At 53.2% G+C, this 25,368-nt stretch overlaps 1 protein-coding gene across 1 annotated transcript in view; it reads right to left on the reverse strand.

The window, feature by feature from the left end:
• Positions 1 to 1,706: 1,706 nt before the first annotated feature.
• The window catches only part of BCR (BCR activator of RhoGEF and GTPase), a 105,658-nt gene continuing 81,996 nt past the window's right edge, over positions 1,707 to 25,368 (reverse strand). The window contains exons 13-23 of the mRNA XM_081123604.1: positions 23,430 to 23,534; positions 22,699 to 22,773; positions 20,175 to 20,272; positions 18,128 to 18,259; positions 9,769 to 9,828; positions 8,791 to 8,900; positions 7,115 to 7,254; positions 6,111 to 6,245; positions 5,285 to 5,390; positions 4,608 to 4,770; positions 1,707 to 4,266 (exon numbers count right to left, since the gene is read on the reverse strand). Of these exons, the coding sequence (XP_080979730.1) occupies positions 4,177 to 4,266; positions 4,608 to 4,770; positions 5,285 to 5,390; positions 6,111 to 6,245; positions 7,115 to 7,254; positions 8,791 to 8,900; positions 9,769 to 9,828; positions 18,128 to 18,259; positions 20,175 to 20,272; positions 22,699 to 22,773; positions 23,430 to 23,534 (1,214 nt within the window). The 3' untranslated portion in view covers positions 1,707 to 4,176. The remainder of the gene's footprint in view (positions 4,267 to 4,607; positions 4,771 to 5,284; positions 5,391 to 6,110; positions 6,246 to 7,114; positions 7,255 to 8,790; positions 8,901 to 9,768; positions 9,829 to 18,127; positions 18,260 to 20,174; positions 20,273 to 22,698; positions 22,774 to 23,429; positions 23,535 to 25,368) is intronic.

Below are 25,368 nucleotides of genomic sequence, written 5' to 3' on the forward strand. Positions count from 1 at the left end.
GCTCAGCCTGCAGTTACTCAGGACCTGAGCCTGTTGAGGCCCCACTTCTCAGGCCTCCTCTTTGGCCAGAATCCCATTTGAACCTACACATCCCCAGGTGCCGGGCTCAGGTTTCCATAAAGTGACTGAAAACCCTAAGGAGAGTTTGTGGTCAGGCCTGCCCAGTTCCGCCTACAGGAGGGAATGGAAAAGGAGTTGGTGCGCGGACTAAGTCCTCGCTGTTCCAGCTGAACTGGCCAGAGAAGCCCTGAGAAGGCCTGTCTCGAACACATAGCTGTGTGACGTCTGGTTGGCTCCCTGGCTTAGGACACTTATCTCATGACACTCGGCTCATCTCTTCTGGGAGCTCTCAGAAGAGCAGCCTTGGTCCCCTGAAGTCCCTGGCTTCCTTTCTAATCTGGACACATGACAGGGCCCTGTCTCCCAGAGCACTTACGTGGGTGCCTGTTCGCCTGGCTGGCCTTTCTGTACTGGGAGAACTTGGGTGACGCAGGGCTCTGCTTGGCAGCTGACCCATCTCTCTCCCACTCATTACACTAAGTTCCACTCTCCACTACCCCCCAGGTCTGACAGTTCCCCCCTCACCCAGGGGTGACCCTCAGTCCCAGTCTTGCCCGCTGACCCCTGGCAGCAGCTCTGGGAGGCCTTTTTGGCTTCTTGAAGAGTTGGGGGGGGGGGTGTCATCCCCTCATTTTTTCTGTTTATCTCTTTAGAGCTATTTTTTGACAGCCAGTTGTTAGTCTGTGGAAACACTTCCTTTTAAGGCAATTGGGGCATTCTGGGGGAGGGGGGGAGGCAGGGCAGGTATAAAAGTTCTGAGATGTTTTTCAAATTCTTGTATGCACTCCTGACCAGGGATCGAACCTGCACCTGGAGTATGTGTCCTGACCAGGAATCAAACCTGCCATTCGTTGTATGGGAAGATGCTCCAACCAAGCCACACCAGCCAGGGCTCTTCTGAGATTTTTATACAAAATCATGCTCTCCCTTTTAATTTTTTTATTTTTAGAGAGAGAGATTTGTTGTTTCTCTTATTTATGCATTCATTGGTTGATTCTTGTATGTGCCCTGACTGGGATTGAACCTGCAATCTTGGCACATCGGGATGAAGCTCTAACCAACTGAGCTACCTGACCAGGGCTAATCCTGCCCTCCTTTTATTTGCTCTTATCTGTAAAACCAACTCCTAGTAAAAGAGATGCAAAAGGACTTTTTTTTTTAAAGGTCTTTAAACAGGACTGGGAAAGTAGGGATAAAGAACTACAGACTTTTAGGGACCAAATATACTCAGTGCAAGGCAGGTGGTGGCTAAGAGCAACTTATACCTGTAGGCAACAGGGGCCAGACCTGGCAGTACCACCAAACCGTGGTCCCAGCAGGAACCACTGAGACTGAGGGATTCTGGAGTCAGGCTGGGTGTGGCTGGAACCTTCCCTGCCCCTGTGCTTGGCACAGCCGGTGCCCCCTCTGCCCTGTCTCAAACCAGATGACCAAAGCTCTTACTCCTCAGAGTGACTGCTCCTGCTCCGTGTCCTAATGCTGTCCAGCAGCATCACCGGGCCTGGCTCCTCCACAGGGCACACACACTACTCTCCTGGAGGCCTACGGGGCACCAGGGCCCTTCACTCCAGCTCCAGTGCCCACCCCAACCCCATCCCGGAGGCACTGTTTCTCTTTTTTATGCAACAATCACCACTAATGCCAAGTAGTCTCAGGTAACTTTAATGAAAGTGTCAGCAGTCCCTTCCCCCCACAGTGGTATATAGATGGTTGAGCTCAAAAGCAGAAATGCAGCTGCTGAGACCAGCCCCCCTCCAATGGAAGGTCAGCTGCCTTGTGAGGGAGCCAAACTCATGGCTCCAGACCCAGGGCCAAGGGCTGGGAAGCATCATTTCTTGTTGCGGCATCTGGCAGCAGCGCCTCGTGGAAGGTTGCATCTGGGCTCCAGGCCTTCCCTGCCCCATGCTGGCTTGGCCAACTCACAGGCCTGCATGTAGCTGGGGATCCCAAGTGCCCACAGCCACTGTGGCCTAGCGAAGGAGTGCTTTTACAGCTACAGAAGAGTGGTCATTCCATCATTAAACGGCACACATTCTATATAAATAAAAGTAAAAAGGGGAAGGAGGTGGGAGAGGGAACGGAAATTGGCACAGACATTGATATATTGCTTTCCAGTTTCAATGCGACAGATGCAAATCATGAGAAACCAGGGGAAAGGGAAGCAAGGGCTGGATTTAGCTTTTCTAAGCAAAGCGTCTTCCCGTTGCAGGGCTGGAGGTTTGCTGAGATGGATGGGGACAGGAGGCCAGGCCGGAGGAACCCCAGGGAACCCACTGAGTCCAGAAATGTGCGGAGGCCGGAGGACCCTGCTCCCTGCCCTTATCCCCCAGGAGAGCGGCACTGCTTTAAAACGGTGGGTCTGCTCTCCTTGAAAGAAAGAAGTAAAACTAAATAAATACAGTATGCAGACGTAAGACCTTCAAGTGGCTTTGTTTTCTGTCCCCTGGCTCGGCAGGTCCACAGGCAGAGGAGAGAGCTGCCCTGAGACATGCTGGGTGAGCCCTCCCACCTCCCCAGGGACTTGGGTAGGATCATGGGACAGTGGCACTCGCTACTGGTGTAATCATGTGACAGCTAAACACCTCTTCCTGAGTCGCACCATGGCTTCCCTCCTCCGGTTAATCACATCCTCTCTTCCTGAAAGACCAGCATGGAAACTCTGCCTCTCACAGTTTCTTTTCTCCTTGCTCCAACCCCTCTTGTTTAAAAACGGACACAGTATTCATAGACTTGTTTCTTCAAAATACTTAGTGGCTTCCTAGCTCTCTTTCAAGCCAGACGCTCAGGAGGGTTACCAGGAATGTCAAGTGCGTGGAGAGCGGGGAGCGGGGGCAGGTCTGTCCTTCCGCCCGCTCTGGGACGGGAGCTGCCACCCTCGGCTGGCCTGTGGAGCAGCCCGTTCCCAACCCCCGGTGCTCAGGAGGCTTCGGAAATGGCTCCTGAAGACAGAGCTGGCGCTTGGAGGAAGACAAAATGCCGCTGGGACACAGACTGTCCACAGAGTACATTCTAATATCTTATTAGGTATCTGAATCTGTTAGGAAAAAAATTAGAAACTATGTATAAAACTTAAAAATATTCAAGTATCAAAAGGCTATTCGGATCAAAGTTTAAAACAAGCTGTCAGCAAGATGCTGCCGAGGGGAAACTTTTACAAAAATTTACTAAGTTTGTTCAGCAGAAAGGGAGGAACTGAAGCAGTCTAAAAGAGGGGACGATTTGGGGGAGAGTGAGGGCACAAGGGGCGACAGGCTGGGGTAAGCTAGAGATCAAGATCAAGGCCTTTTTCAGCTGAAGAGGACGGCGTGCGCCCAGCGGGGTGGTTGGGATGGTGGGCAGGGGTCCCTCTCCCTAGAGAACGAGCCATAAAGTGCGCAGCCTGGGCCGCCCGCCCCCTGGTGTCCGGTCCTGGACGTTATGTGGAGAGCTGCATTCCCAGGGGCACATGGTCAGCAAAAACAATGTAACAGGTCAGAAAAGGAAGAAACCCATTTCTGCACAGACTTCCTTCTAGAAAGAAAGAGAAGGAGGCGAAAGGGGTCAAATGCTACACAGTGTTGACTTAGCTTTTCAAACCCTGCTACATACAGGAGTCGAATTTTTAAGTCAGGAAAATCTAAGTGCCCCCACCCACACAGGGACAGGGCTGTGGCCCCCACGATATGAAAGCAGCAGCAGTGTTTATTCAAGACACGATAGTGAGGGAATCTGGTCATGTTCCCTTCTCCCTGGAGAGGGTGCATCTTGACAAGTGATCCAGTAGAAATCTTTTAAACTCTGAAAAGTTCATAAAAACCACTCCCGTCGCCTGGTCTGTGGCCAGGCCTGCACTCTGAGCCGTGCTGGCTTTGGGGCGCCCTCTGGTGGCGGTATGGAAAACCAGAGTCTGCGGCCAGCTGGGAGCTCACAGGCCCACAGGCTGGGGGCCCAGAACTGCCCAGGCCACTTGGCCTTTTGCCTTGGGAAGCTAGCTAGCTGTCTCTTGGAAGATGGCCTGGCTCTTGGAGGTGGCCCAATCACTCCTCAAGAAGATTCGGTCCCTGCTCTGTGGATGGCCTGTTTCACCAGGAGTTTTCTAGGCTGTTCTGCCAGCCTCTTGGAGATGGAGTTGGGTCTTTAGACTTCAGTGGAAAATAGGATGCTCTGTCTCTTGCTGTCTGGAGCAGGGATGGCCTCTAGCTGCAGGAAGTACAGCAGCACCTGGACCTGCGGGGCACAAAAGGACGATGAAAGCAGCTTAGATGGGTGCTTACAGTGCAGGTGGGAGGTCTTCCTGGCCAAAGGCAGAACCTGGTAACTACAGCCATAAGGCCAGCTCAGCATGCTGAGGGCTCCTCTGGTGACATGAGCCCCTCACAGGAAGAGATCTGGGTGCTCCTGGAGGACCACCCTGAGAAGCCCAATGAGGTACAAAGGCAAGAGCTCTCCCCAGTCAAGTCCCTCTCCCTGGCCATCTCCCCTGTACAATTTGAGTGGCAACTGGCAGGACCCAGGGTGGGACAGGCAGAGGCCGAACCTCTGTGAGGCTCAAGCCTGTCTCCTCCTACCTGGGACATGACCTCCAGGGACCAGCTGTCAGTCATGGAGATGGGCTGGCTGGGGTTGGCAGGGAGCTTGCTCTCCTTCTCTGAGGGCCGGAGCAGCGTGGGGCCGAAGACCGTGGCAAGGTTGTGCAGGGACATCTTGTTTACTGTCTCCTTTTCTGCCACCCTGAGGAAGGCCAAAGCAGAGGGTGCTGTTGGGACATGGCCTTCAGGACAGAGGGGCCAAGTCGCCCTGGAGTCCTCAGGGAAAGTGGTGATGGGTGCCACCCCTTCCTGCCTTGGTCTGGCTCCATAGCACAGCTAACCTGCCCTGGTTGTGCTGCAAACAGACCCACCGTGGCTCTTCTGGGTCTGAGGGGCCCAGAACGAAGAGTAGTTGAGGCCAACAGGTGTCTGGGTCAGCTCTGGGCCATGACCTGGGGGGTGGGGTCCAAGCACAATGCTGGCCTGTGGCCAAAGCACCTCACTCTTAAGGCTGTGGTGCAGAGGGGGAGGGCGGTAGGGAGGGAAGAAGTTGGCCATGGCTCTAGTGCCCAGAGTGGGTGAGTAACCCCAGATGTGGGGACAGAAGGCACCAGGTGCCAAGTAGTCTGATGGAAGCCAGCGGGGCACAGAAAGAGCTTCCTCTTGCTGCCTGGAGATCCTGGAGCCCCAGTCCCCCGAGGAAGAGCTGGGGTTACCTTTTCAGATGGTCGAGAAGGAAGAGGAAGGTCACCAAGTTGGCTTCTGGGAGTGACAGCAGCAAGTTAAGCATGCAGCTCTCTTTTGCAACAGGGTCTGAAAGAGCTGTGGGGTGTGTGTGTGTTACTTCTTGGGGTCACTGGGCATAGGACAATCCAAGGCTGTCATCATCCTGGCTCATCCAACACTAGCCCTAGTCAGGAGCCTGTGACAGGAGCCTATGTGGGGACGAGTCCCTTTGAATACCTTTTCTCTAGCTGAAAGGGGCCAAAGGTAACACAGGGAACGCCAACTGGACCATTCCCACCTCCTGCTCAGAAAAGCCCAAGGCAAGGGAAGTGAGGCACGGAATGAAACAGGCAGCCTGAGGGGCAGGGGGGCTGCGAGGCCCTGGGGGCTCCCTTATCACCCTGTGCACGATGGGGGAACCAGGTCCCCTACTGAATAGCCCCGGAGGCAGGGCGCAGAGGCTGCAGCTGCCCCATCTATACACCAGTGCCCCAGCCTGGACACTACCCTCCAGGTTGACTTGGGGTCAGCTTGGGTTTGCAGGTGCTGATGTGCTAAGACCTGGAGTTAGGGGAGCAGAACAGTTGTTCTAGTGAGGAGGAGGCAGCCTCCAAGACCCCATCCCCAGGCGTGTACTCGCTCAAATTATTTGCAGGGTCAGGGATGGCAGGTGGCTGGAGGACAGACAGAGGCCTTCTAGGACCGACCTGGTTCTGGGTCCCCCCCAGCACACGCAGAATTTAGGCTGAAACACAGACCATGGCAGAGGGGACACAGTGGACAAGAGGGGGTGGGAGATGCCTCCCACACACTCACCGATGCCCTCGGCGAAGTTGGGGTAGAACTCGTCGGTGAAGAGGGGCTCGGGCAGCTCACGGAAGTAGAGCTTCAGGGTCCCAGCGATGGCATTGACATCCATCTCGCTCATCATCACGGACACGTCCTTGTTATCTGGACAGAGCACAGAAGTGGAACTGGCTACTCTCAGATCCTGAATCGGGTTCTGCTCCCCTTGTCTGGCTGACTGCTTTCTGGGCTCTTCTCCTTTTAGGAGCTCATCTTGAACTTTCCGGGCATCCTCCCCATACTGCCCTGCTGGGCAAGGGGCAGCCCAGTGAAGGACAGACAGGGTACCTGGGCAGGAATCGGGTGGCTCTACCCTGTGACAACTGCCCAGCTGCTGGTGTTTTCTGGTAACAGGAAGACACTGGATTATTTGTTCCATTTCAGTGTTTAAGCCAGTGCTTTTCCTTTGGACTCAGGTGGCCACTGGCCCTCTGCGCCATAGTTCAGGCCCATTCTGGTCATGGGGAGGGGGTGGGGCTCGGTCTTCCAGGACTCCAGGCCAGGGAGGGTGAAGTATGTAGCCACTCCGAGGGCCCTCTGGGGTCATGGTGTCTTTGGCCATTGGGGCTGTTCCACCAATTTCGTGGTGTGTGAAGGTGAGGGAGACAGAGACACCTCAGCACCAGCTGGGACTGCTCCCCTCAGAGCCCTCAAACTGCTTTACTACTGGTCAGACCGCACTGACCCTGGGCTTCAGTCGGCAGCTCTCTGCCACCCCAAGGGAGAGCAGGCTGAGCCCCAGCAAAAAGGCCCCATGGGAAAGCCCCGGTCCAACTTAGTAAGAGCCAGGCATGGTTAAAGGGGTTAAGAACCGGTATCTGGGGAAATGTCTCCCATATTTTTTCTTCTCATTTTCAATGACGAGAAAGTGCAGAGTGTGATGTAACAAGCACGGGCCACAGAGGGCGCCCTGAGAGTCAGCATGGACTCCAGGCCCACATCTCCATCCCACGCTGCCCAGGGCTGACACTCACTGACGTCGAAGGCCGCCTTCAGTGCCTGGATGTCCGTGGCCACGCCGGACACGCGGTAGATGCCCACTTCCTCCATGCCCCGGCGCTCGATCTCCTCCACGCACTGGCGCACAATGTAGGGCACCTTGGACCTCTCCCTTCTGCGGGGAAGGGGAAACACCTTTAGTGCCCAGCAGCCCTGGTGTGAGCCAAAGTGGGGTACAACCACTGCTTATTTGGACACCTGGAGATGGGTGATGATGGTGCCAGGTGTGAGCTGCACACAGAGCCTTGTCTGCTCTGTGAGCTCATGACTATCGTTGCTTATATCTTATCAGGGCCTCTGTATGAGCTCCAGGTAGCCAGACAACCTGGGAGTTGCACACGATCCTGGGGGGGAAGGTCAGGAGTGAATCGGATCACAGGAAGTCCAGTTAAACGATCTCAGGCCTTGGGTCAACAGGTAGCTGCACAGTGTCATGGAAAGCAGTCTGGTCTCTGAGTCGGGAGATGGGACCCAACCCTGGCCCTGTCACCCACTTGCTGTATGAGGCAAATCCCTGGCCCTTCCAGACCTTGGCAAGAGGTGAGCCCAGCACACAGCAGGCGCTCAACCAACATCTGCCTTGTGCAGGACTCCAAAGGGTTGACTAACACCAGTGCTCAGAAACCTGTCATTTTAACTGCTTTTCTCTTCCAAATCCTAACAATGGACAATTCCAGCACTTCCACGTAGGACCCTGGAGCAAAAATGCTTCAAAAATAGGAGATGGTGCCCTGGCTGGTATGACTCAGTTGGTTGGACACTGTCCTGTGTAACAGGAGGTTTGATTCCTGGTCACGGGCACATGCCTGAGTTTTGGGCTGGATCCCTGGCAGGGGGCGTGCAGGAGGCAGCTGGTCAATGTTGTGCCTCACATTGATGTTTTCCCTCTCCCTCCCCCTCTCTCTAAAAATCAATAAACTTTTTTTTTTTTTAAAGGGAGATGGTGCTGTTTGGAGGGCTGGCTTCAGTTTAGTTTATTAGCAAGTGGATTCAGGAGCCCAGCAGAGCTCTTTCCAGAGCCACCCTCATTAGCAGTGTTTACTTGGGCTAGTTGCTGACAGAATCCTCTCTGCTCACACCCAGAGTCTTCCAGAGGTGCCATGGGAACGGCTGGGGTGCAGCTGGGGGTGGGGAGCAGTGTTCCAATACAATTAGGTGTCTGGGAATGCCTGACACAGGCCTCAGCCTGGATGACCAACAAGGTCAGGGGCCCAGCCAGATTCCAACTGGGGAAGTGAATGAATTCTGGGAGGAAGCGGCCTATGTCCCTGAGAACTGCTCTCAAACCAAATACAGGCTTCTCCTCGTGACTGACCCATGACACAGGGGCAGGGGTTGCCATTATTCAACAGGAACCCAGATCACGACAAATTCCAAGTGCGGGAAGAAAACCCTGTCCTTGCACAGTTCTAGGAGTCATGGGGGCCAACCTACCTGCACAGGAAAGGAACAATGACAATCCTTAGCTTACGGGGCTAAGTTTTGCCGTAAACACAGGAGAGCAGCTAAGCACAGTGCCCCCATGGGCCTGGGAGGCATCCTTGTGCAGTGACCATGCTGTGCACAGAGGGGAGACCCACACTGCTCTTTCCTCTAGAAACACCTTGGTGGGGGACAAGAGGCCTGAGAGCCCAAGCCCCTTGACACTCACTTGGTGACCACAGCAATCTTGACTCCGAAGACCCCCGTCTGTTTTCGGGAAGGCATTCTCTTCAAGCTGAACTCCCTGCTGGTGAACTTAACCGACAGCTTCACTTCAATCTGTGGGAGAAGGGGAAAGGCCTTCTCACCCTCTGGGCCTCACAGCCCGAGTTCCCAGGGCAAATCTCTCCACCCCTGGGGAAAGCAGGACCAAATCCCAGTGTCAGGCAGGACAGCCCTGAGAGGAAGCCCCAGCCCAAATCAGCAAGAGCCAGGATGGTCAGGGTGGGTTAAGGACCAGCTCCTGCAGAACCTGCCCCCACAATCCCCACTGCTTCTTTTTTTAAAAACTGAGATATAATTGACATAAAACATTTTATTAGTTCCAGGTGTACAACATAATAATTAGGTAGTTGTATATATTGTGAAACAATCACTATAGTCAAGTCTAGTTAACATCCATCAGCTTACATAGCTACACACTTTTTTTGTGATGAGAACTTTATCCCCTCACCTATTTCTCCCCACCCCCGTACTCCTCGCCTCTAGTGACCACCAATCCGTTCTCTGTATGTTTCTTAATCATAAAAAAATAACTGGAGAAAAAGTTCAGAGAATACTATAATAAAAAGCCATGAATTATCTATCAAATGTTAACATTTTGTCATATATGCCCAGACCTCTTTTGGTATGTGATAGTGTTTTTTTAAAGGGCACTGAGGACTAATCAGGGGTCTCAGCTTCCATGGGCAGACCCCAGGGCTGAGGCGCTGCCTGTCTTGGTGGTGTCCCTGGAGCAGTGTTCGGGAGGGGTGCTCAGTGCCTGGCTGATGACTGCACTCCAAACACCATGCAGATTCCCTCTTGTGCAGCGATTCTGTTCTTCAGGGCCTCTCCTTCCTCCAGCCTCACCCCCCTGCAACACTAGCCGGGGCCATGCTAACGTGCTGGGGGAAGCTAATGCTGGCAGAACCCCGTGGGTACATACCCCATTCATGGCGATGACGGTCCGCTGCCAGTCTCTGTCCTGTAGGGCCTGGGGGTCCAGCTGAAAGCAAGGAGTCATGATTATCAGAGCCCTGGGTCTGTGCAGAGGTCCTGCCAGGCAGCAGCCCAAGCCTGCTACTCTCCACACCTAAGTCGGAACCAGAGTTGGACCTTGGCCTGCATCTCTATCCAGAGGCCAAGTGGGGCCCATAGAGAAGACAGGACCTGCTGGGAACCGCAGAGCCCTCCTGTTCCCAGACCTTTGTGTCTGGGGCCCAGGTTCACCTTTTGTATGAAGTAGGAACAGCTCAGGGCCCTACACCCTGCTCCTCCCACCAACCTGTCCAGGTCGGAGCTGCAGTCCATGCTGGCAGGTCAGGAACTGGGGGCTCCCCTGCCTCCCTCATCAACCTATAGTTCAGCTAGGGCTGAGTAGTAGTTGGTTTAAGTGAAATTTCTGGGAGCCCCGTTTCAGTAGCAACTTCCTGGGGGCAATACCATCCAAAAGTTCGGGCCACTGTTCCTCCCACCGTATGCACTGCAGTCTGGCTGCAGGATCTTGTGCAGTAGGGGCATCCAGCCTAGGCCAGTCTTGTGGTTTGGAGTCTGGTCCAGAAGGAGCCAAAGCCTAGCTCCAAAATACAAAGCTAGTGAGGGGGCCTCAGGAAGGCCCTCTAAACATCTACCCCCCACCCCGAGCATTGCACAAGTACTGGGCTGCAGGACTACGCTGTTTAAAGTCACCTAACTAGAAACCTCCCCAGGAGATTCTGGTGTGAGGCCAGGTCAGGGAGCCACTGTCCGATACCATATAACCTGCCACTCCTTATGTCATCATCTCTGGCTTTGGGTGATGGTTCATTTCTACTAATAGGCAAGCTCATAAGAGCAGAGACCATGCCTCATGATTTCTGCATGCACACACGTGTACAAACACACACACACACGACAGTACTGAGCCTAGTGCTAGGCCTAGAAAGGCATCACACGTTTATCCACTGTAAGGGACCCAACAGGCCACAGCTCTCTGGGCCTTGTGCAGATGAGGTGGCTGGAAAACAAGGCCCGGCTGCCTCTACCTCCCAGGAGAGGGTGACACCAGGGCCCTTCTACACTCGGGCCAGTAGAGCTCTTGGCTTTCCACCAAACGAGAACAGCATGAGGGGAGCGCATTACTGCCCCATCAACCCCAAACCCTGTCCTGGCCACCCAGGGAGGAAGGGAGAGTTCAACACCACTGCTGGGAGTTTGAAAAAAAGGGAAACAAGCAGGTTCAGCAGAAGAAACTCTTCTCTTTCCCTCCACAGAACGGTAATCACTGGGCCCCTTTCCTCTCAAAAACTGAGAATTGGCCAACACAGCTGACAAGCAGAGGGACAGAGAAAGGAGGTCACTGAGACATCTGGGCAGCAGAGACCCTGCCCTGACTGTCCCCCAGGGAAACCACAGCCCACCCGCGCCGGCCCACCTTGCCCTTGCACATGAGGTTTCGAATGTGGGTCCACAGGGTGGTGCCTCGAGCACACAGGTGCTTTTCAGCACAGGCTGCCCGGCTCCGGTGGAAGTACCGCAGAAGGCCCCGCATGGCGGTGGGAGCAGACAGTGTCTCTCGCATCCTCGGTCCTGCTGATCTGAGAGGCGAGCACAGCTGGGCAGGAGCACGAGGAGCCCCTGGGCCTCTGCAGCCTTTTGACCAGGCTTCGTGGGAAGCCCCGCCCCAGCAGCCTGACTTGCCAAGGTCAAAGCTTCCTATTACCCTTGAGTTTTCTACATTTTGTCTGTTTAGAAAAAACACCCCCACTAGCAGCCTATTGGTTACGGGAACTCTGTTGTGTCATAGTTTTCTCTAAAGCCCAGAAAAGCCCAATTTCCTTCTCAGGTGGCTGGCTTCCTGTGGGTACGTTGGGAAAAGCTGAGTAACATGGCTGTCTGGCCAGGCCATCTCATGGTAGGAGGTGCTCCGGGGACACTCCCAGGGCCTGCACCACCCCTGCTACTAACCCCAATAATGGCATGCGCTGCCTCAGGTGGACTCAAGGGCGGAGGACAGACACCCCATGCCCCTCCCCCTGATGAGGGGATTTGGTGCCATCGTCTGCCCCCACACTGAGGTCCCTACCCACCACCGCCTGGCCCAGAGGCTTCAGCGGGAGCTGGCCTACAGAGTGAGACCTGGGCCCCGGTGCCGCAGATGGTTCCTCACTGGGTCCCATCCCTCACAGGGGCCCTGGATGGCGACTCCAGTAGGAAAGGCCAACCCCAGGCTGGCTCCGTTCCAAAGAACAGAGCGTGCTAAGCAGAGCGGAAGTAGCATGAAGAATAACAACACTGGGGCCGAGACGCTCGGTCCACCCCCAAACGACATTCATGGCTGGCAAGCTCTCGAGTGACTATTTAAAGCATCGGAGAAGTAAACAAGCGGGGGTTTGGAAAAACAGATGACCCACAGTGAGGACCAGGAAATTGATGTCTTGGGAAAATGTGAGAGAGCTCCGGATTCCCCCTGCGAGGGTCGCAGTTACCACTGGGAGATGGGGACTGGGTGGTGGGTAATGTCTGCTCACACGCAGTGTTCTGGGGAGAATGGTCTGGATCCTGCTTGTCCCCCTAGGGCTGGGCAAGATGTGGGTCTCAGAGGAAAAAGTGTGGGCAGTGGGCCTGGTGGCCGGCTGCCCCGAAGTCTGCCTAGAAAGCTACCCTTTGCATCTATTCCAGGGAGGCGGTGGGTGGAGGGGCCAGTCCAGGCAGGGCAGACACTGAGTGCTGCCCTGTAGCAGCCTGGCTGAGGACCAGACGCTGCCCTGCTTGCTCCATAGCAGGCAAGGCCAGATGGGTCTCTGGTGGACAAGCACAGGGTATCCTCTCACCCACCCTCAGCGGAGGGGGTGGGGCAGGAAGGAACTATCCACAGGAGGAAATGCCATTCGATCCTCCCTCGCCTCCTTGGAGACTGCTGTCACCGCCCAGAATGGACCAACAGGGCTTCCCCAGTGCTTCTGACTGAGCTCCACACATCTGCACCATCACTTTCTCCGTGGGGTGGGTTTTCTAAGGAACAAGAGAACCTCCCTGGAACAGAAATCTGGTTGGTTCTGTTATTACCAGAGCCTGTTCTCTTGGGGTCCATCACCCACATCTTTAAACTTTCTGTCCTACTCTGATCCCAAAACCACATTCTAGCATCACTTAAAAAGATAAAGCAGCCCTGGCTGGTGTGGCTCAGTAGTTAGAACATCAGCTTGTGCAACAAAGGGTTACGGGTTTGATTCCCAGTCAAGGGCACTCGCCTGGGTTGTAGGTTCGACCCCCCACCCTGGTCGGGACGAGTGTGGGAGGCAACCTATTGATGTGTCCCTTTCACGTCGATGTTCTTCTCTCTCTCTCTGTCTCTCTACCCCCCACCCTCCCTCCCTTCCACTCTCTCTAAAACATCAACAGAAAAAAAATCCTCAGGTGAGGATTAACAACAACATAAAAGATAAAGCAACCTCCCCTAGGATGGCTATCATCAAAAAGAGACTGTAACAAGTGTTGATGCGTGTGTGGAGAAACAGGCACCCTCACACACTGCCACTGGGGATGTAAGATGCTGCAGCCACTCTGGAAAAGTAGGACAGCTCCTCACAAAGTTAAACTTGGCTGCCCAACCCAACAATTCCACTGCTTGGTATCCACACAGGAAGAACAAAAACATCCGTACACAGAAAGACTTCTGTACACATGTTCACAATAGCACTAACTGTAAGTAAGAGCTCTGAGCTGGAAATAGCCCAAGTGTCCGTCTGGGTTGTCGGCGAATGGATAAACAAAATGTGGTATACGCATGCATATGACGGATTACGATTCAGCCATAAAAGGGAATGAAGTACTGATACTTGGTATGACGTGGATGACCCTCGAACACATTAATGCTAAGTGGAAGGAGTCAGCTACTGAAGAGCACAATATAGTATGATTCCACTTATATAAAACATATAAAATGGGCAAACCCATAGACAAAAAGCAGAGCAGTCTGGGTCTGGAGTGCAAACAGAGAGTGACTAAATGGGAGCAAGGGAATCATTTTGGGGTGATGGAAATATTATAAATCTGGACTGTTGGTGATAGTTGTACAACTCTGTAAATTACTAAAAACTTATACACTTAAAATTGGATGCATTATATGATGTCCCAGTTAAAGAAGAAAAGATAGAGGGGCCCAAACCAGACCAAAGCAGAGCAAGGAGGGTCTAGATCACCAATGCCACACTCTCCCCAAGGTGGCAGTGGGACGCTTCTTCAGGATAATCCCAGGGAGTCTGTACAAGAAGGATTTGCTCATGTGATTTTACACATTCACAACTTTTATAGGCTAAAATGTTCCCCAAATGTTTGTTAAAAGCAATCATTACCCATTTTACGTTCCTGGTGCAAGAGACCCAGCCCCCTCCAGGTAGGTGTTTAAGAGGTGACATCAGTTTCTTCCCTGCTCACGTCCCTGGTACATGGGCTACAACTCATCCATCTGAGCCCCGAAAAGCACCCAGGGAGGCACCTGTCTTCCCAGGCACACAGGGACCCCATCGTGGTGAATGACAGTGTGGACAGAACGTGCATGGCCCTGTAACAATCCTCTGTGACAGCAGGTAGGACTCTCAGTGCCTTTATAACAGTATCTGCTGTTCCTGACCACCCTACTGAAAACCAGGTCTCCCCTCGCCCCATCTCCTTCCTGACCCACGTGTCCCCACAGCTCTTACCTTTATTTTGGTTAATGTTTACCTCCCAAGCTAGAATGTAAGCTCCGTGGGGACAGGGCTTTTGTCTGTTTTACCCATTGTGGTATCTCGGTGTCCAGACACACATATATAGTATATACAATTTAAATATATTTAACATGCATATTGGCACAGAGTGAGCATTTACTACATGCACGGGGGCTGCTGAGAACCAGGCGCCTACCCTCTTAGAGGTGAGGCCCTGAGGGGTAGCCATGGGAGGGGAGGCAGAGTCCAAGGCTTTTCCAACAATAAGGAGCAGGGGCCAACTATGCCCTCTGGTGGTCGGGGATGCCATGGAGGAGGTGATTTGCCAAGTCTGGACTCCATGTCCATCTCCGCACCTTTAACTTCTTAAAAAAAAAAGATGGTGCCCTGCTGGTGTGACGCAGAGAACTGAGCATCACATGCCCTGGCTGCGGGCTCGGTCCCCAGTAGGGGGCGTGCAGGAGGCAGCTGATCTACGTTTCTATCTCTCCCTCTCCCTCTCCCTTCCTCTGTCTCTAAAAATAGATACAACCTTTTTTTTTTAAAAAGATGGTAAACTAGATATAACACAAAATTTACCATTTTGACCATTTTTAGTGCATAAGTCAGTGGCATTAAACACATCCACAATGTTGTGCAACCATCACTACCATCTATCACCAGAACTTTTCACCAAACACTCTATACCAACTAAGCAATAACTCCCTGTTCCCACCCTCCTCCAGCCCCTGGAAACCTCTACTCCACTTCCTATCTCTAGGACTTGCCTACTCCAGGAACTTCGTATCAGTGGAATTATATAGTGCTTGTCTTTTCTGTCTGACTTATTTCACTTAGCATAAGGCCCTTAAGGTTATCCACACTGCAGCATGTATCAGAATGTTCTTTCCTTTTTATGGCTGCATAATATTCCACTGTATGGATATACTACATTTTGTTTATCTACTTACCAGTTGATGGACACTTGGGGTCCTTCCAGTTTGGGTCTGTCATTATCAGCACTGTCCTGCCTCTTCCCACCCTCGATGGCTCTGGACCTCTTCCTGCCCCCCTCGGACACTCCTGGGGTGCTGTGCCTTCCCCACCTCACAGGAGGAGCTCTCCACTCAACTTATGAGTCAAAGTGTGTATAGGGGGCAGGGGGCACCTGGGGGGACATAGGCCATGCCATCCCCACCCCACCGCAAGCAGCAGGACATCGTGCAGGACCGCATGCGCCGCCCACTTGGCACTCTAGGAAGGCGCCTGAAGTTACTGGGAAAAGCTTGGTCTCAGGAAGGCTGGGTCCCAGGAGTCATGGACGTCCTTGCCCAGGCACACTCCACACAAAAACAGCACCCATGAGGTTGGGGAAAAAGAGGACTGGCCGGGGTGATGGGGCGTCATCGCTTCTCCTCCTCCTGCTTCCTTCTTCCTTCCTCCTGGGCAGCCCAGTTCATTAACAAGCTGCTGGGAGCCCAGGTCTCCCGGAGCCAAGCCAGCCTCCTACGGCATGAGTCACAAACATCCCCTACGGTATGCTGGGATTCTTTCCTGGCTGATGATATTGCTCAAGGGCCAGATTTCCCACTCAGCCCTTCCACAGAAGCAGAGACAGGGGGTCTGCCTTCTTCACTAACAACGACTACAAATACTAGTAACAGCAGCCACTGACACTGAAGGCCCCCACCCCAGTTTACAGGTGAAGACATAAGTTTGGACAGCTGGAATGATGACTTGCCCAAGGTCACAAGAGGTGTGGCATCAGAGTCGCTCCTTGACTAACTTCTAGCCAGGCTACTCTGAGCTCTGTTTTCCAACTAGGCCTCATCCTTGGGCACATCCTCGTGAGCCCAGTTTTAGCAAGAATCCTGCTAACTCAGTTTAGCCAGAATCCCCCATCCCTGATACCTGATCACTCTTGACAACCGACTAAATTTCTTATCCCACCAACCCCAGGTGATGTCTGATCTGCCCCTGGCCTGCCTTTGACAAGAATTCCAATAGGTCCATTCAGCCAGAATCCGCCTGCACCCTTCATGTTTTCTCTGACTTCCACCCAGTGACACCCCCTCAGGTTGTGTCCTTGGCTCGCTGTGGGGTTCTGCGAAATGTTGGTTCAGGACCTGGGTGTGGGTGAGGGTTTCCCAGGCTGCAGGCAGATGCAAACATGGAGAGGGAGGAGAGCAGTAGTCATCAAATACTATGGTAGAGGGTGAAGAACTGAAAGGACCCAAGCTATGACTGTTACCATCACCTGGTAGGTGCAAGAACATGCTGGCTCTCTAAGGAGCCCAGCACCAGGATGCTCACGGAATGGCAAAATCTGGAAACTGCTTTAGTGTCCATTAAGAGCAGAATGGCCATCCATGTGGCTGACTCGCTTCATGTGATTCCCCATAGAGCCAAGAGAGTGAAGAATAGCTATGTGGAAATAAAGGGCTGGATCTCAAGGACATGGTGGGGAGTCAATGCACAAGCTGTAAAGCAGTAAGTATCCATATCACACGCGCGAACCACCTCCACACAATGAATGCCCCATCTGTCAAGGTGGAACCCACACCAAGCTCACATGGAGAACCCTGGTGGAGGGAGAGACCTGACTGGTCTCAGATCCCTGGTCAGGTCCCCAGAAGTGGGATGAGTGATAAACACTGCCTTGTATTTCTGCTTCTTCTGTTTGGAAGCCCTGCTCTACGCCAAGATCCTACAAGTGGCCTGATGAAACTTATAGCTAATGGTAAGCAAGGAGGAACCATACCCTTCTCACTCAAGATCTAAGCCACAGGCAGGTTTCACGTCCAGGACATCTACTGAGTGGCTGTGGACCAGGGGCTGGTGTTGGTAGACCATCCCCAACTGAGACAGGGGCCGAGAATCCTGTCTTCCCTGTGCTGGGCAAGGCTGCTGCACTGCTCCCCAACACAGACCCAAACCTTAGTATACTCACTGGAGCATCCTCCCACCAGCACCTGGAATGGCCAACCCACTCCCCCTGGAGGCCTCTCCCCAGGGTCCGAGGGTACCAAGGGGAGCAGGAAGCAGTTAGTGCCCACCTCCAGGGCAGGGCTGGGAGAAGTTGCTTAGCTGGGTCTGGTAGGATACACTGTAAGGAAGCAGATACCGGGGCTTTCTCCTACGGAAAGCTGAAGTGTGCAGAGGAGGCCACAAGAAACACAGCAGGTGGTGCAGCTCTTGTCTGCCGAGAAGTGGGAAAGCAGGGAGTGGGCTTCCAGGGCTGCGTAAACTTCTGAAGGACTGAAGGCTGGATGGTTTTTCCTGAGGACTCGGGACCCCTCGCTGGTCATGTATGGACACTTATTCTTGGCCAACCAGGGGGTTCCTATAACAACTCTTGGGGAGACCTGTGCCTGCACTGCAGCCCCTGGAACTGGGGACCAGAAGCCAGAGAAGGAGCGTCAAGCGGGGAGGACTGAGATTTCTGTGCTCTTCCCAGAAGCGCTGGCCTCGTGACTGCCAACTACAGCCCACGGCACCACCTAGCCATTTGTCTTGAGGAACCGAGGCACAGTTGGAAAAACAAGTTGAACTGAACTTCCTTTGGGCACAAGATGGAACCTAACAGCCACTCACACGGACAGGCAGACAGACGGGCAGAGGCGGCGGCAGCCTCACCTGGAACTGGCCCTTCCCCATGATCCTGTCCGTGCTTTCACCATCCTCCTTAGTGATCTTCGTTTTGTTGTAACACTTCTCGTAGCACAGAATCCTCAAGGTCTGGGAGCCTTCTAGCTCGATCTCGAACTCCTGCAGCTCCAAGAAAAGGAAAGTCCCACGTTAACAGGCAGGCCCAAGGTATGGGGGTCAACGCCATAGGCCGAAGGGATCCTCCGAAGGGCAGCTCCTCACAAGACAGCTTCCCCTCTGGCCCACGAGGACCGGGACCCCTTCAGTCCTGGGATGCAGACCCTCAGGCACTACATCCCTGCAAGCATCACACTGTGGCCCTGACTAGATGCTTCTGGGAGCTCTGAATGACTCTCAAACCTAATCCAAACTCCTTAAGCCAGCATCTCAAAGGGCAGGGGGTCCCCACAGGGGCCGCATCAGCTCAGGGGAGCTGGTCACAAGTGCAGACATTCTATGTATGGACTTTGGGAGATGATGACATATCAATGTAGGTTCACTGATTATAACAAATGTCCCACTCTGGTGCATCGATAGTGGGGGAGGCTGTGCACACGTGTGTGTCGTGGGGAAAGGGTACAGTGAAGTCTCAGTCCTTTCTGCTCAGTTGTGTTGCGGTCCTAAAGCTGCTCTTTCTATAGCTGAAAGGGAAAAAAAATAATCGACCCAGGAAGTGATATAGGAGAGAGGGACTTAGAGGAAGGACCTGCTCCCGAAGGCTTTCTGGTTGTCTGCTGTGAGGTGTGTGATGTTAACTTTCTCCTCTATCGTCCCACAGAGTTTTAGTCAATTCTGCATTTCACACCAATGCTTTTGTGGGCATGGGCTCTTGGTGGGAAAATGGAGACAAGTGAGTGGGGGAAAAAGATAGCACGTATTTCTGAGCCCGAATGGGGGTGGGGAGGGTGTGTGTGCCAGGAACAGGTAGCAACCCCCTAGAGAAGCCATATAGGCACAGCCAGGGCAGTTGCCAGGTGACCTGCTGCTGTGGAACCCCCTTGTTCCCTCAGGCGCCAACTGGCCTGCACCTGAACTCTCTGCATAATGTCTAGAACCCTCCACCTCACTGCCTCTCTGGTCATGACCCTCTTGCTCTCTGCAAAGGTTTCTGTGGTGGATCCACCTGGCTCTGGTCCCCCCTCATCATAGCAACTACACAGCCGTTTCTGCAGGGATGCCCAGAGCCGCAACGACCAGGCAATTCTATCAGCTTCTTGTGCCCCAGCCCTAAAGGGGCAGCAAGTCTAACAATCAGAGTAGTGGATGCTGAGAAATGAGACCTGGGTTCTGGTCCCACCACCCCACTAGTCACAGGACCCAACGGGGACCAGGCAGCCTGGTGGGTCTTGGCTTCCCCCTCTGCAGGGTGGGGGGCAGCTCTCTGCAGCCTGGCTGCCTCCACCACGTCATCATCATCATCATCATCCTCATCATCGAGCCGGAGGCCCTGAGGGGCACAGCTGCTCCAAAAGCCTGGAAATGGCATCTCTCAAGGATCTGGGAACTTCATCAAGACTGGCCACTCTGCAATCATCCTTCACTCCCAAAGGTTCAAGGGAAGCCAGCTGGGGAAGCGGGTGACACAATAGCTCTCCGCGCGGGAGGAAAACAGAGTAGCAACCCACACCCCCAAACCCGGAATAAACAAAGAAGACCCCTCCTCCCAGGTCTGCACCCCAGCCCTGTGGCAGAGCCCCACGCTTCCGGGAACCAAGCGGGTCACCGAAGGCTCATTCCAGCTTCGGAGGAAAAATGCGATGGAAACTTACCAAGTAAACACTAAGCAGTAACAAAGGCAGCACAAAAGGCCCTTTAAGTTCTTTTCCCAAACACTTCTCAGGCAAAATAGGTCATTTCTTTGTAAGGGTAAAATTCTCAGGAAGACGTAAATAACATCTCCTGAGCAAGCCGCCCCCCCCAGGAGGTTCCTGGAATGCAGGCTGCTGCCCTCCGGGGGAGCCTCTGGGGAGCCTCTGGGAGTTAGACCCTCTAAGGACAAAGTGAGCATCTGGAACTGCTGGAAGGGGCACCTCACCTCATTCCAGTTGGGCTCAGCAGTGTCCCTGTAGACGCGGGTTTTGGCTTTATTCACAAAATACCCAAAGGAGTCCACTTCCAGGGTGCAGTACAGATCTGTGGGAGGGCGACATGAGAGAGTGACTCCGCTGTTTCACACTACCCACATTTTCTATAAGAGCAGGCATCAGTTTTGAAATTAGAAAAAATGGTCTTTTCTTTTTTGAAAATGTTTTTAAAAAAACTGATTTGAGAGAGAGAGGAAGGGAGAGAAACATCGATCGGCGGCCTCTTGCAAGCCCCCTACTGGGGATCGAGCATGTGCCCCGACTAAGGAGTCGAACTGGCAACCTTTTGGAGCATGGAGTGATGCTCAACCAACTGAGCCACACCAGCCAGGGCTTGATCAAACGAAACTAGACTCTCACTCAAAGACCCCGCCACTCAGGTGCAGCTGGGAACCACCACCTCTCAGAAAATTCGATCATTTGGTCATTCAGCAAACTCTGGCTAAAGCCCCTAGGCGAGCAGGGCCCCATGCTGGTGGGCTGGGCAGAGGTGAATGTACCATCACCACCAGGGGGACACAGGATGAAGGCTGTGGCAGGTGGCCGGAGATGATAAAAGAAACTGCACTGATGGATATGACCAGTGAACAGTGTGGTGTTTTCTGGCCTGATCATATGGAGAAGGGTGGTGCCTCTCACTGGGGCAGGACTTAAGGATGACAATAGGTTCAGTTTGGGGATGCTGAGGAAACAGATGGAAAGGTGACAGATGGAGGCCAGGAGAGAGAAGTGGGGATGGAGTGGCAGTTCCAGGCGTCAACCGCACTGTTGATGGAAAGGCCCCTGGGAGTAGGAAGGGAGTTTGTGTTGTGAGGGAGGTAGGCCCGAAGGAATCCTGGGACACACCAGCATTTAGGGGACAGCCTAAGAGGCGCCCAGAACAATTATGTGTGCTGGAGCTTTGCAGAGGTATGATTTGCATACCATACAATCCATCTATTGAAAGTGTACAGTTTGAGCATTTTTAGTAGATTTGAGCACTTGTGCCAACAGCACCACCATCATTTCGGGACACTGTTCTCACCTCCCTCCCGGCCCAAGTCCCAGACAACCACCGATAGGCTTTCTGTCTCTGTATTTTGCCTTCTCTAGAAACTTCATACACACGCAGCAACACATAGCCTTTTGCATCTGGCATCTTCCATTTAGCGTCATTTTTTTAGGTTCATGCATGTTGTTGCCCAAGTTGGCAGATCATTCCTTTTTGCTAGCAAACAGTGTTCTACTGCATGGATGAAGCAGGTTTTAGCATTCATGTCCATGTCTTTCTGTGGACATGTTTTCATTTCTCTAGAGTGGGGTTGCCAGGTCATGTTGAACTTTTTAAGAAACTGTGAAACTGTTTTCCAGGGTGGCTGACCCATGGTACAGCCCCCAGCAGTGCCTGAGGGTTCCAATTTCTGCACATCCCTGCCACACTGTTTATCTTTTTGATGATCACTGTCCCAGTGGGTATGAAGTGGTAGCTCTGTGGTTTTAGTTTACATTTCTCTTAAGACAAAGAGCATTCTTCCATGTGCCTATTAGCTATTTCTTTGGTGAAGTATCTACCCAAATCTCTTTTTTAATCCTCAACTGAGAATATGTTTTTATTGACTTTAGAGAGAGAGGAAGGGAGAAAGGGGGAAAGAAACATCAATCGGTTGCCCCCACACACACCCTGACCTGGGATTGAACCCACAACCTAAGTATGTACCCTGACCGGGAATATAACCCGTAACCTTTTGGTGCACGGGACAATGCTACAACCAACTGAGCCACCCAGCCAGGGCTCCACCTAAATCTTTTGCTCATTTTTAGAAACTGGCTTGTCTCTTTAGTGTTGACTTGCAAGAGTTCTTTATGTATTTTGGATACAAAGCCCTTATCTCATAAAGGTGGTTTTCAATACCTCCTATTCTTTGGTTTGTTGCAGACTGTTTTCCAGCAACAGTGGGAAAGGAAGGCCAGCAGAACGGTGCCTGTCTTATGTCCCCCTCCGAGGGGCTCTGAGAGCTTTCGTGGAGGTACCCCGCTGAGAGGTGCAGTGTGTGCTGCGCCCGGACTGCATGTGACCAGCCCTCACTGCTCTAACAGCGTGGGTAGCTGGGAGCGGCCCCCTGGAGAGGAAGATGGAGGGGCTATCCATCCAGCTCGTCTGAGCAGCCCAATCTACTCTGCTGACCAGGACCAACGTGACACTGACCACAGCCCTCCTGGTGTGGAACCTCACAGCGTTTTCCATCTGTAGCATATTCCAGCCCCTGCAATTATAAGATCCACCTGCAGAGGTCGCCTCACCAGCTCATAGGCCGGGAGACAAGCATGGGAAAGGGCAGGGTTCCCTCTCGGAAAACACCACCACACCCAGCCAGCACCAGCACCACCAGTGGTCAGGGGTCAAAGACGCCTGATGGTAATTTGAGCCACTTCTCTGGTTCCCCACACCCTCTGGCTCAGTGCCCTGCTGCCTTCCTCCCCAAACCAGCCACTTACTTGAACTCTGCTTAAAGCCGGTGGCAGAGTGGACGATGACATTCAGGAACCCATAGAGCCCTGGAGATTCATCATCTGTACAAGAGACCAGAGAGGTGAGTGTCTGTCCTCCTGAGAGAGGAAGGCAGGTGACAGGCCCTGCTTCACAATCAACCCTCAAAGGGGCACCCTGTGGCTGCCATTTACCCAGCGTGGGTTAAGGCGATATTAGACCAGAAACATTCACTGTGGCCTCTATCTTGGGGATCTTAGGATCTGTGTGTTTTTTTCACAACACAGGCAGACCAGTAACCAAGGTGAAATGTAACAAGGACAGGAGAGGGGTCAGAATAGTGTGTGACATGAATGGAGTGTGTGTGCACATGTGCACAAGCACATACCTGTGTGTGTGACTGAGTGTACACCAGCGTGTGGGACAGCAAATGCAAAAGGCAGCACAACCAAAGGTGTGGCAGGAAGCCACCGGCTGGGGAGGGCTGGGGGGACGGGATCGGTTCCAGTCCCTGAGCACAAGGAGTCTGAGGAGTGTCTCAGGATGAGGGAAGTTATTGGTTTCCTCCGTCACCTAGCAGTGGCTGCCTGGGGAGAGACAGGTCCTAACCTGTCCCATTCACTCCTGGGAGAGACCAGTGGGCCCTAAGCAGCACACACATTCCTTCAGAATAGAAATCCATGGTCCCAAGGACAGACTAACAGCAGAAAGGGACAGTGGCCCTCAGGAGATGGCCCACCTTCTTTGTTGATGGTCAGTGGAATGCAGTGGACCGTCTGAAGTTTGACACATGAGTTAGTCAGCATCTGCAGCTCCACAGACGTCAGGGAGAAGCTTTTGAAACCTGAGAGGGAGGAAGACAGTCTGCACAGGTTCTTGGACCTTTCAGGACACCCAGGGGCACTTTCTGATGCCTCCCCCCACCTTGTCCCTAACTGAATCCTCAGCACACCCTGGTGAGGGGGCATGACAAGAGGGGAGGACCTGCTCCCAGGGAAGAAACTGGCAAGTGACAGAGCAAGGCATAGCTCCAGAGGGCCCAGGCTGGGCGCAGAGGGCAGGAGAAATCTTAGCATAACCCTTACAAACACGGGAGTCGGCCCCCCCACCTCAGCACAGCCACAAGACAGCTCTTTCTTTTTTAAAATTTATTTTTTAAAATCCTCACCTGAGGATATGTTTATTGATTTGAGAGCGAGAGAGAGGAACGGGGGCAGAGGGACAGAGATCAGTTGCCTCCCATACGTGTGGGAATCAAACCCGCAACCTTTTTGGTGTACAAGACAACACTCCAACCAACTGAGCCACCTGACCAGGGCTAATTTTTTAAATTACTGATTTTTAGGGAGAGAGACAGAGGAAGGGGAGAAGGGGGAGAGGGAAACAGCGATTTGTCATTCCACTTATTTATGCATTCACTGGTTGCTTCTTGTATGTGCCCTGACCGGGGATCAAACCTGTTGCTTGTTGGGATGATGCTCTAACCAACTGAGCTACCCAGCCAGGGTGCCACAGGCATTTCTTTTCTTTCTTTTTTTTTTTTTTAAATGTACCTTTATTGATTTCAGAGAGAGGGAAGGAGAGGGAGAGAGAGAGAGATAGAAACATCAATGATGAGAAAGTCATTGATCAAGCCCGCAACCCGGGCATGTGCCCCGACTGGGAACCGAACCCCGACTGCCTGGATCCTCGGTTGACGCTCAACCGCTGAGCCACGCCTGGCCGGACGCCACAAGGCATTTCTAAGATGGGGACCTGGAGCAGCTTCCTGTAGGGTCTCCCCAGATAGGCACCTGACCCAGCTCTGTGCCCTACTTTGCTAATGTGGGTCCCTATCTCTTTACCAGGTGAGGAAAAGGGTATTATTTCTGGTACAACGCTGAGCAGGGAACAGATGCTGCTGCACTCCACACGATTTGCGTCTCCGGTTATAACAGGAAACTCTGGGACATGAGCAGGGCAGGGCGACAGGCACCAGCCATCAGAGCTGCTAGGAGTGACCCTCCCTGAGTGCAGAGATTCGGGGTGGGGTCTGCCTTCCCACCCTGAAGACTGACAGGCGGACAGGGGCAGCTCTACGCTCAGAAGAAAAACACTGCTTACAGAGGGAAGCACCCAGAGGAGGGCTGTCCCAGAGGGGAGTGCATGTCCTGTCCTGAGAACGGTCAAGTGCTGGCCACTTGGAAAGGGGAGTGTAACAAGCAGTGTGGCACCTTTGGCACCTGCTACCAGGGTGTGGGGAAGCCTTGAGAGGAAGGTCAGGGTAAGAGCCATGGGGGTGGCAAGGAGATGAGGCAGTGGTGGAGTGCGGGGGAGGCCTGGGGGACAGACAAGGCAGGTGGGCTATGTGTGTGGCACCCCAAGGTAAGGCAGCAGGGGAACAGGGGGCCTCAGGGGACAGGCAGGGATCAGGGTAGGGAGGTCTTGGAGGCAGGAGGGAAATTCAAGGAAAGTCTGGCAGATGGGGAGAGGTTCACAAAAAAGGCCAGAGGACAGGGGAGGGAGGTGCACAAGGGACTTGGGGGAGGCCCAGGAAGGGGGGGAGCACAGAGGGCAGGGGGCCCTGTCAGGATACTTCTTATTTATTTGCTAAGTTAGAACTCTACCTAACATTTCACTTGGATAAGAGTTCCACTGCTCAGGGGGAAAAAAATAGATCTGAAACCATAGGATGAGAT

The sequence above is a fragment of the Miniopterus schreibersii genome, assembly GCF_964146895.1.
Source record: "Miniopterus schreibersii genome assembly, chromosome: 20".
Lineage (NCBI taxonomy): Eukaryota > Metazoa > Chordata > Mammalia > Chiroptera > Miniopteridae > Miniopterus > Miniopterus schreibersii.